The 12,109-nt window shown below is 36.0% G+C and overlaps 1 protein-coding gene and 1 long non-coding RNA gene across 2 annotated transcripts; both read left to right on the top strand.

The window, feature by feature from the left end:
• Positions 1–7,974: 7,974 nt before the first annotated feature.
• Positions 7,975–8,771, top strand: LOC127746476 (uncharacterized). Its single transcript, XM_052259828.1, has 3 exons — positions 7,975–8,376; positions 8,544–8,564; positions 8,650–8,771. The coding sequence occupies exons 1-3, from the start codon at positions 8,149–8,151 to the stop codon at positions 8,734–8,736; spliced, it is 336 nt and encodes a 111-aa protein (XP_052115788.1). The 5' UTR covers positions 7,975–8,148; the 3' UTR covers positions 8,737–8,771.
• Positions 8,772–8,861: 90 nt separating this feature from the next.
• Positions 8,862–9,770, top strand: LOC107484569 (uncharacterized). The gene is made up of 3 exons (XR_008008099.1): positions 8,862–9,044; positions 9,316–9,369; positions 9,459–9,770. It is a non-coding gene; the product is annotated as an uncharacterized LOC107484569 (long non-coding RNA).
• Positions 9,771–12,109: the final 2,339 nt, after the last annotated feature.

Genomic DNA, 12,109 nt, shown 5'->3' with positions numbered 1-12,109 from the left:
TAAAATTTTTTATATATCAACATATAATTATATATTATTTATTTATCGATTCCTTTTACGAAATATATAAAGACCCGTAGAGGTCCTGAAAGGTTATCTCAACATATATATACAAAGGATGGACGGATTAGGACTATACTATAACTAAGAAGATTAATTGAATGATATATGGACGTTAATCCTAAAAGTCCAAAACCTTAATTTAAAACGTGACTTTATAAACTTCAAAAAATAATAAGAAAGGGCAATGATATTGTTTATTACGTCTCTCTACTAGATTTACTTTTAATTTGCCATAATTTAATTGTATGTAAAGCATTGTATTAGTTATGAGTCCTTGAGGGATTTGTAAAAAGTCTAAACGTCAAGTTCATTGATCTCGTTATGATAATTCAAATTAATGACAAGTGGTCACGTGGTGATGATATAGTACAATAAGAATAAGTTCTGTATAATTTTTGTTTAAATTCAATTTGCACACTCAAAGTTTATAACTTTAATAAAAATATAGAAAAAGCTCAACATCCATGTAAAGATTACATGGATATTATTCAAGTACCTTTTACTCTACGCGTTTTTTCTTATCCACACACTCATTTGTTTTACACGCGTTTTATATAACGTATATAACGTAATCCTATTTTGCATGATCAACCTTTTTCAACGTTCCATATAACGTAAACCTTCTTCTTCTTCTTCTTTTTCTTCTTCTTCTTCTTCTTCTTCTTCTTCTTCTTCTTTAACCTAATTAAATTCGTTCTTCTCCTCTATTCGCGTTTTTCTTCTCTGCATTATGGATCTGGATTGACTTCAACGTAATTAGCTTCATCGTTCATCTTCTTCTTCGTTTTCTTCTTCGATTTGCACTTCTGAATTGAAACAATGAATGAATCAACTTCAAATCAGTTGAATGAGTACGATTTGGATAATTCTTCCGAAACGCATAAATTTGATGAGGTTTGGATTATTGAATTTTAAATTGAATTCAATGGAATGAAATTGCTAATTTTATTTGAAGTGTATTAAATGGACTGAGGTGATCTATATCTGAATTGAATTGAATTGAATTGATAATATGTAATCCTGAGTAACTTTTCTGTTCGGTAAGTACTAAAGAGTTGATTCACCATATGTATGTGTTCGGTTCGGCATGCAGAAATGAGTCTAAAAATAATTAGACGAATATATTCTGTTTTGTTCCCTAAGCACTATATAATTATTTTACCGTAATTAAGATTTCAGTTCACCATTATTAAGATTTTGGTTCACCGTGCAGACCAGCTGTGCTATGGATGAAAAATTTGTCCTAAAGGTGGGTGGTGGACGAAATTGTGATCATCAACAATGGCTCCAATAACTTGGTAGCGCTCTCAAACATAAATCACACTTTATCACAACTCCGCACAACTAATCAGTAAGTGTACTGGGTCGTCCAAGTAATACCTTAGTGAGTAAGGGTCAATCCCACAGAGATTGTTGGTATGAAGCAAGCTATGATCATCTTGTAAATCCCAGTTAGGCGGATTTAACTAATTTAAGAGATTATTGGTTTTTCGAATAATAATAATAAATAAATAGAAAATAGTTACTCATATAATTCAATGGTGGGAATTTCAGATAGGTGCATGGAGATGCTGTGTTCCTTCTGAATCTCTGCTTTCCTACTGCTTTAATCCAATCTTTGTCACTCCTTTCTATGGCAAGCTATATGTAGGGCATCACCGTTGTCAATGGCTACATCCCATCCTCTCAGTGAAAATGGTCCAAATGCTTTGTCATAGCACGGCTAATCATCTGTCGGTTCTCGATCACGTTGGAATAGAATCCCTTGATTCTTTTGCGTTTGTCATCACGCCCAGCAATCGCGAGTTTGAAGCTCGTCACAGTCATTCAATCACGGAATCCTACTCGGAATACCACAGACAAGGTTAGACTTTCCGGATTCCCATGAATGCCGCCATCAATTCTAGCTTATACCATGAAGATTTTGATTAAGGAATCCAAGAGATATGCGCCCGATCTAAGGTAGAACGGAACTGGTTGTCAGTCACGCGTTCATAGGTGAGAATGATGATGAATGTCACGGATCATCACATTCATCATGTTGAAGTGCAACGAATATCTTAGAATAAGAACAAGCGTAATTGAATAGAAACTAGTAGTAATTGCATTGAAACTTGAGGTACAGCAGAGCTCCACACCCTTAATCTATGGTGTGTAGAAATTCCACCGTTAAAAATACATAAGTGATGAAGGTCCAGGCATAGCCGAATGGCCAGCCTCCAAAACGTCTAAGATCGCATAAACTGATCAAAGATTTGGTCAAAAGACAAATAATAAAATAAAACTGAGACCAAAGATGTAACGTGGTCGAAAGACAACTAGTACAATAGTAAAATGTCTTATTTATACTAAACTAGCTACTAGGGTTTATAGAAGTAAGTAACTGATGCATAAATCCACTTCCGGGGCCCACTTGGTGTGTGCTTGAGCTGAGCTTGATCTATCCATGAGCTGAGGCTTCTCTTGGAGTTGAACGCCAAGTTGTAACGTGTTTTGGGCGTTCAACTCTGGTTAGTGACGTGTTTCTGGCGTTTGACTCCAGAATGCAACATGGAACTGGCGTTGAGCGCCAGTTTACGTCGTCTAATTACGAATAAAGTATGGACTATTATATATTTCTGGAAAGCTCTGGATGTCTACTTTCTAACTTTGTTGAGAGAGCGCCATTTAGAGTTCTGTAGCTCCAGAAAATCCATTTCGAGTGCAGGGAGGTCAGATTCCAACAGCATCAGCAGTCCTTTGTCAGCCTCCTATCAGAGTTTTGCTCAGGTCCCTCAATTTCAGCCAGAAAATACCTGAAATCACAGAAAAATACACAAACTCATAGTAAAGTCCAGAAATGTAAATTTAGCATAAAAACTAATGAAAACATCCCTAAAAGTAACTAGATCATACTAAAAACTACCCAAAAACAATGCCAAAAAGCGTATAAATTATCTGCTCATCACAACACCAAACTTAAATTGTTGCTTGTCCCCAAGCAACTGAAAATCAATTAGGATAAAAAGAAGAGATTATACTATAAATTCTAAAATATCAATGAATATTAATTCTAATTAGATGAGCGGGACTTGTAGCTTTTTACTTCTGAACAGTTTTGGCATCTCACTTTCTCCTTTGAAGTTTAGAATGATTGGCATCTATAGGAACTTAGAATTTCAGATAGTGTTATTGATTCTCCTAGTTAAGTTTGTTGATTCTTGAACACAGCTACTATTATGAGTCTTGGCCGTGGCCCTAAGCATTTTGTTTTCCAGTATTACCACCGGATATATAAATGCCACAGACACATGACTGGTGAACCTTTTCAGATTGTGACTCAGCTTTGCTAGAGTCCCCAGTTAGAGGTGTCCAGAGCTCTTAAGCACACTCTTTTTGCTTTGGATCACGACTTTAACCACTCAGTCTCAAGCTTTTCACTTGGACCTGCATGCCACAAGCACATGGTTAGGGACAGCTTGATTTAGCCACTTAGACCTGGATTTTATTTCCTTGGGCCCTCCTATCCATTGATGCTCAAAGCCTTGGATCCTTTTTACCCTTGCCTTTTGGTTTTAAGGTCCATTGGCTTTTTCTACTTGCTTTTTCTTTTTCTAAAATTTTTTTGCCATTTTTTTCTTTTTTTTTCTGTAAGCTTTTGCTATTCACTGCTTTTTCTTGCTTCAAGAATCAATTTTATGATTTTTTAGATTGTCAATAACATTTCTCCTTGTTCATCATTCTTTCAAGAGCCAACAATTTTAACATTCATAAAAAATAAGATAAAAAATATGCACTGTTCAAGCATTCATTTAGAAAACAAAAAGTATTGTCACCACATCAATATAATTAAACTAAATTCAAGGACAATTTTCGAAATTTATGTACTTCTTGTTCTTTTGAATTAAAAAAAAAATTCATTTAAGAGAGGTGAAGGATTTATGGAATTTATTCATAGCTTTAAGACATAGTTACTACATACTAATGATCATGAAGTAAAGACACAAAACATAGATAAAAACAAAAAACAGAAAAATAAGAACAAGGAATGAATCCACCTTAGTGGCGTCTTCTTCTTGAAGGGCCAATGATGTCCTTAAGCTCTTCTATGTCCCTTCCTTGCCTTTGTTGCTCCTCCCTCATTGCTCTTTGATCTTCTCTAATTTCATGGAGAATGATGGAGTGCTCTTGATGTTCCACCCTTAATTGATTCACATTGTAACTCAAATCCTCTAAGGAAGTGTTGAGTTGTTCCCAATAGTTGTTGGGAGGAAAGTGCATCCCTTGAGGCATCTCAGGGATTTCTTGATGATGAGCTTCTTCATGCGTCTCTTGGGTTCCATGAGTGGGCTCTCTTGTTTGCTCCATCCTTTTCTTAGTGATGGGCTTGTCCTCCTCAATGAGGATGTCTCCTTCTATGATAACTCCAGCTGAGTAACATAGATGGTAAATAAGATAAGGAAAAGCTAGCCTTGCCAAAGTAGAGGACTTATCGGCTATTTTGTAGAATTCATGGGAGATGACTTCATGAACTTCTACTTCCTCTCCATTCATGATGCTATGAATCATGATGGCCCGATCCACAGTAACTTCAGATCGGTTGCTAGTGGGGATGAGGGAGTGTTGGATGAACTCCAGCCATCCTCTAGCCACAGGCTTCAGGTCCAGTCTTCTTAGTTGAACTGGCTTGCCTTTGGAATCTCTTTTCCATTGAGCTCCTTTCACTCATATGTCCATAAGGACTTGGTCCAACCTTTGATTAAAGTTGACCCTTCTAGTGTAGGGGCGTGCATCTCCTTGCATCATGGGCAAGTTGAATGTCAACCTCACATTTTTTGGACTAAAATCTAAGTATTTTCCCCGAACCATTGTAAGATAATTCTTTGGGTTCAGGTTCTTACTTTAATCATGGTTCCTAGTGATCCATGCATTGGCATAGAACTCTTGAACTATTAAGATTCCGACTTGTTGAATGGGGTTGGTTAGAACTTCCTAACCTCTTCTTTGGATCTCATGTCGGATCTCCGGATACTCATTTTTCTTGAGCTTGAAAGGGACCTCGGGGATCACCTTCTTCTTGGCCACAACATCATAGAAATGGTCTTGATGGGCTTTGGAGATGAATCTTTCCATCTCCCATGACTCGGAGGTGGAAGCTTTTGTCTTCCCTTTCCCTTTTCTAGAGGATTCTCCGGCCTTAGGTGCCATCAATGATAATGGAAAAACAAAAAAGCTATGCTTTTACCACACCAAACTTAGAATATTGCTCGCCCTTGAGCAAGAGATGAAAGAAGAGAAGAAGAAGAAGAAGAAAATATGGAGGAGAGGGGGACAGGTGTATTCGGCCAAGAAGGAGAAGAGAGGTTTGTGTTGTGTAAAAATGAAGAAGAATGGAAGGGTTTATATAGTGAGGGTTGAGGGAGTAGGTTCAGCCATTTAGGGTGGGTTTGGGTGGGAAAGAAATTTGAATTTTGAAGGGTAGGTGGGGTTTATGGGGAAGAGTGGATGGATGTGAGTGGTGAAGGGGGTAATTGGGAAGAGAGTGTTTATTGAAAAGAGAGAACGAATGTTGAGAAGAGGGGAGAATATGGTAGGTGGGGATCCTGTGGGGTCCACAGATCCTGAGATGATCATGTGGGATCCATAGATCCTGAGGTGTCAAGGATTTACATCTCTGTACCAATTAGGCATGTAAAACGCCTTTCCATGCAATTCTGGCATTTAAACGCCGAAGTGATGCATGTTCTGGGCATTCAACGCCCATGTGCAGCATGTTTCTGGCGTTGAACGCCAGTTCCATGCTTGTTTCTGGCGTTCAACGCCAACTCTCCTCAGGGTGCATTCCTGGCGTTTGAACGCCGGGATGTAGCTTGTTTCTGGCGTTCAACGCCAAATCCATGCTCTATTCTGGCGTTGAACGCCAGCCAGATGCTCCTTACTGGCGTTTAAACGCCAGTAAGTCCTTCCTCCAGGGTGTGATTTTTCTTCTGCTGTTTTTGATTCTGTTTTTAATTTTAATATTTTTTTCGTGACTCCACATGATCATGAACCTAATAAAACATAAAAGAACAATAAAATAAAAAATAAAATTAGATAAATAAAAATTGGGTTGCCTCCCAATAAGTGCTTCTTTAATGTCAATAGCTTGACAATGGGCTCTCATAGAGCCTCACAGGTGATCAGGTCAATGTTGTATAGTCCAAACACCAAACTTAGAGTTTGGTTGTGGCCTCCCAACACCAAATTTAGAGTTTGATTGTGGGGGCTCTGTTTGACTCTGTACTGAGAGAAGCTCTGCATGCTTACTCTCCTTTGTTATAGAAGGATAGCCATGTGCCCTAAACACAAGGTAGTCCCCATTCAATTAAAGGACTAATTCTCCTCTGTTAACATCTATCACAGCTTCTGCTGTGGCTAGGAAAGGTCTTCCAAGGATGATGCATTTATCGATTGAGTGGATATCTGTTGGATTTCTTAACCGGAATCTTCGTGGTATAAGTTAGAATTGATGGCGGTATTCAAGAGAATCTGGAAGCACTACAAGAAAATGGAACATTTGTAACAAAAAATTTGTATCAAATTTAAAATTGTTACAAATTATAGTTTTTTCGTAACAATAATTATTTATTGTTACAAATTAAGAATATTTTGTAACAACGTGATTTCTTTTGTTACAAATTATGTTGACTTTCGTATCGAATTGTTGTTTTGTTGCAAAATGTTATAATGTTTTGTAACAAAAGATTATATTGTTGTAAAAATTCAAAACATTTTGTAACAAAATATCTATTTATTTCAAAAGCTCTAAATATTTTGTAACAAAAAATTAATTTATCACAAAATACAATATTTTTGTAACAAGTTATTAATTTGTCACAAAATTCAAAGATTTTTTTGCAACTAATAAAAAATTTTATTCTAACATATTAAATGTAAGACTTTGAATTTTTGAAAACTAACATAATATTTTTGAAAATTAACTTAATGAGTTATTTATGATTTATTATATTTATTTAAGATTTTATATTCAAAAATTTATATACTGAACTGGACATTTTCTTATTTATGATTTGCAACTTTAGAAAGTTTAAAATTATTTTAAAATTAAATCATTTATGATTTATTGTATTATTCAAAATAAATTTTTAGAGATTTATATATTAAACGGAGTATTTTTTTATTTATAATTTAAAATTTTAGTAATTGAAAAAAATATAAAAATTTTACATCATTTAATTTAAATATTTAAGATTTTTGAATTTAATATTTTAAATTTTATGACTAAAAAAAATTAACTCGAATAATAAAATAGTATTTCAAGAATAATTAATTTGGTTATTTTGTAAGACCCAAGACTTGAAAAGTTTTATTTTGAACTAATCCCAAATTATATATTTATTTTTAGTTTTAATTTTAGAAATTATTCTTATTGAAAATAATTAAAGGCAATTAATTAGATTTGAAACAAATTAAGGTTTTTAGCCAAACTCTATACCTATGGATTATTTTTCTTATTTATGATTTAAAGTTCTAGAAATTTGAAAATAATGAGGTTTGACTATTTAAATTAGAATTTCGTATACCTATGTAATTACTGAATTATTTTCTATATTTAAAATTATAAAGTTGGTAGTTATGAAATAACAAGAATTTTATATGATTTGATTTAAGATAATTTAATTCATATCATTTAATACTCTAAGTTAAAGATAAAGAAAAATTAATTACATTATCATGAAATTTCAATTAGGATAATTTATTGAAAATCAATTAGTATTTTTATATCACAAATAATATTTTTAAAATAATTTTAAAGATCAAATTAGATTTTAAATTAATATTTTATATTCTAATTTGATTAAATTAAAATAAAACCCTAATTTTCCTAATACTACCCGCCGCCCCATCCTTCCCCAAAACCCACTACTCAACAGCTTCAGGAAAAATCAATGAAAGGAATAAAGGAAAGAAAGAAAGGGAAGAACGGAGAGGGTGAAAAAAAGGGAAGAGGGAAACAGATTCGCAGAGGAGGAGGAACGGGGAAGAGAGAGATCTGAAGGGAGAGGGAGACCGTGACTAGTGCTGCCGCCGCCTTGCCCAGCTGCTATGTTTCTCGTCGTCGCCGCCGAAGGGAAAAGGGGGAGAGCGCGCCGTCGAACAGAACGCGAGAAGGGAGAGGAGCTGTGTTCTGTTGTTGACGTCGCACCACAGCCACGCCGCCGTGCTGTGCGAAGTCACTGCCGCCGCCTCGAGCCTCGCCGTCGTCTGTGCTCATCGCCATCGAGGGTCCATCGCACGCCGTCGCTGGAGCCTGAACGCCGCTGCAACCACCGCGTGTTCTTCAGATCCGTCGCCGTTTGAGTCGCGAACAGGGGAACGCACGTGAAGGAAACTGTCGCGGAGCTGCTGTCGCTGCCGCGTTAATAGGCTCGCCGTCGTTCTGCTCGCGCGGCTGTCGTGTTGCCGGAGCACCCGTCGCTGCTGTTGGCGCCGGAAACCGCCTTTCAAGCCTGTATCTGTTGGTAAGCCCTAACCTTGCTTCAGCTTCTTCATCCATTAAGTTTACCTTTATCGTGGAAATTGTTGCTGCTGTTGGGTTCACCGCAGGGAGGAGTCCGAGTAAGAAAAGGAAGAAGATGGCGATGGATACCTCCGCTGCTGTTGTTGTTACTATCGGTGTTCCCGAGCTTGTAGTTACTGCCATCTTTAGTGATGAACCTGGTTGTATCGATAGATTTAAGATCTGGTTACAAGGTAATACTTTAGCTCAATTTCAATTTCAATTATGTGCAGTACTATACTTTGCAACTACTGACTGCCCTTCTCACTAATTCTTCACAGAGGTATTAGTATTATAAATTCTATTTGCATTAGTTCCTCAAATTGTTAAATCATCTTTCTCATTAAAGACACTTGCTGGATTCCTCTTCAGGTTGCAGGAAGCTATATTGAACATCCCTCGTGGAATAACACGGCTAATGGATATGCTCATGGATCGCGAGGTACAAGACTTGAAAGCTCCGCAGTCTTCTCAATAACTTTTTCAAACTTAATTGATGTATTTTCTCATATGGCTACACAATATATACTTGTTTAACCTTTCATATTTATGTTGGCTGGTTAAAATTTCAATAAATATGTTGGTGATAATTTGGTACTCTGTAAAAATATTTTACCTTTGAAAATTGGAATATTCTAATATAGGTTGCCTATTGATCCTCATTTTGAAAGAAAGCTTGAAATATAATAATCAAAGTTTACCTCCAGCTCCAGGTAATAAGGAACGAAGCCTTATTGCTTCTTACTCACTTGACGCGTGAAGCTGGGGTAAACTTTTTGTTCTACTAGTATTTTTTGTATTTATTGTGTTGGATGATAGAGTGTTTGTCTTATTTAAATTTATTTAATGATTATAGGACATTCAAAAGATTGTCATCTTTGAAGGTGCATTTGAGAAGATTTTGAGTATCATAAGAGGTGAAGGAAATTCAGATGGTGGAGTTGTTGTACAGGTGATATATTAATACTATCAGAAAGTTAAGTAAATTTGTTTTATGTGATTCATGATGAAGCATACTAACCCATGGTTATGGTCTCTACTTGGAACTTCCAAATTTAGATTTCCTCAAGTCTTTGTGCATACAAATATTTTTCTTTTGGGATAGATAATAGGAGTTTAGTTAAATGAGTCTTGCAGAGAGCTTACTTGTTTTGTTTTCTAATTATGATGAGCTAGTTTTGTTTACAAATCAATATGATTTATTATTATTATTATTATTATTTGGATCCAATCAGGTTTGTTGATATCAATTTTAAAGTTGAGAGAAAGTGCTTTCTCTTTTACTCAACAGAAGGTTAGATTCATTAATAATTGAATAGTGGAATTTGTAGCTAAATCTTTTGTTGCTGTAAATTTTTTTGTTCCTTTGCCAAGTATATTAATTTTTTTGTTGAATGGAAAATTTAGGATGGGTGTATAGTTTTTGTGATGAGGATATTGATGCTTTGATAAGCATGTGCTTATGCCTTTGGTTGGTAATAAAATAAGGTTTTGAATTTCAGCAGATTGTTGATATTGGCAAAACTCTACCATTATTCATGGAGCTTCAAACCTTAGGTGACAGGATGTGAAGAACCATGCTCTGCAAAGTGTCTTGTTTTCAATGTTGCAGGTCTCATTTAATTTGAGTTGAACCGTTTGGTTATGATTTTCTCACATGTTTGTACTAACTGAACAATTTGAAATAGGTATTAGAGACAGTAAAACTCAAATTTTCTAGACAATTTTTTAGAATTGCATTAATTGACACCATATTGTTATTGTTGGTCGTCTTTTCAGGTGTGTGGCACTTATTAAAAGCTTCTTCATGAGAAAGAAGATGTATGAATATGATGGAGTTTGTAATTTGTAGTTTATATTTTGGAGATTTATAATTCATTGTTTTTCTTGTCCTATGTATCTATCTAGTTCATTAGGGTTCTCCAATGTATCTTGTTAGTTTGTACTTTAAAGTTTATATGTTGAAGATTTATAAAACAATCTTAGTTAAATGAAAGATATTTGAACTATCTATGTTATTATATATTATATGAATGCTGATTAGGCCTTTAACCTTTACCAACACGTCCTCTACTAATCCATAAACTTGTCTTACTGACTTGTCTACCAATTGTAATGAGAATAAGGCAGGTTGTACCTCAATGATCCCCAGTTTCTCCATTACAGAGAGTGGCATAAGATTTATGCCTGACCCTAGGTCACACAGAGCTTTTTCAAAGGTCACAGTGCCTATGGTACAGGGTATTAAGAATTTCCCAGGATCTTGTTTCTTTTAAGGTAAAGTTTGCTGAACCCATGTATCAAGTTCACTAATGAGCAAGGGAGGTTCACCTTCCCGTGTCTCATTATCAAATAACTTGGCATTCAGCTTCATGATGGCTCCTAGATATTGAGCAACTTGCTCTCCAGTTACATCTTCATCCTCTTCAGAGGAAGAATAATCTTCAGAGCTCATGAATGGCAGAAGGAGATTTAATGGAATCTCTATGGTCTCTATATGAGACTCAGATTCCTTTGGATCCTCAATAGGGAACTCCTTCCTGCTTGAGAGACGTTCCATGAGATCTTCCTCATTGGGATTCGCGTCCTCTCCCTCCTCCTTGCATTCGGCCAGATTGATTATATCAATGGCCTTGCACTCTCTTTTTGGATTTTCTTCAGTATTGCTTGGGAGAGTACTAGGAGGGGTTTCAGTGATTTTCTTACTCAGCTGGCCCACTTGTGCCTCTAGATTTCTGATGGAGGACCTTGTTTCATTCATGAAACTTAAAGTGGCTTTAGACAAATCAGAGACTAAGTTTGCTAAGTTAGAGGCATTCTGTTCATAATTCTCTGTCTGTTGCTGAGAAGATGATGGATAAGGCTTGATATTGCTGAGCCTATTTCTTCCACAATTTTTAAAGCCTTGTTGAGGCTTTTGTTGATCCTTCCATGAGAAATTCGGATGATTTCTCCATGATGAATTATAGGTGTTTCCATAAGGTTCACCCATGTAATTTACCTCTGCCATTGCAGGGTTTTCAAGATCATGAGCTTCTTCTTCAGAAGATGCCTCTATAGTACTGTTGGATGCATTTTGCCATCCATTCAGACTTTGAGAAATCATGTTGACTTGCTGAGTCAACACTTTGTTCTGAGCCAATATGGCATTCAGAGCATCAATTTCAAGAACTCCCTTCCTCTGAGGCGTCGCATTATTCACAGAATTCCTCTCAGAAGTATACATGAATTGGTTATTTGCAACCATGTCAATAAGTTCCTGAGCTTCTGTAGGCGTTTTCTTTAGGTGAATGGATCCACCTGCAGAATGTTCCAATGACATCTTGGAAAACTCAGATAGACCATAATAGAATATATCTAATATGGTTTACTCTGAAAATATGTCAGAAGGACACTTTTTGGTCATCTGCTTGTATCTTTCCCTTCCTTCATAGAGGGATTCACCATCTTTTTGCTTGAAGGTCTGAACATCCACTCTAAGCTTGCTCAGCTTTTGAGGAGGAAAGA

Source organism: Arachis duranensis, chromosome 4 (assembly GCF_000817695.3).
Source record: "Arachis duranensis cultivar V14167 chromosome 4, aradu.V14167.gnm2.J7QH, whole genome shotgun sequence".
NCBI classification, from domain to species: domain Eukaryota; kingdom Viridiplantae; phylum Streptophyta; class Magnoliopsida; order Fabales; family Fabaceae; genus Arachis; species Arachis duranensis.
This window is presented reverse-complemented; position numbering and strand designations above follow the sequence as displayed.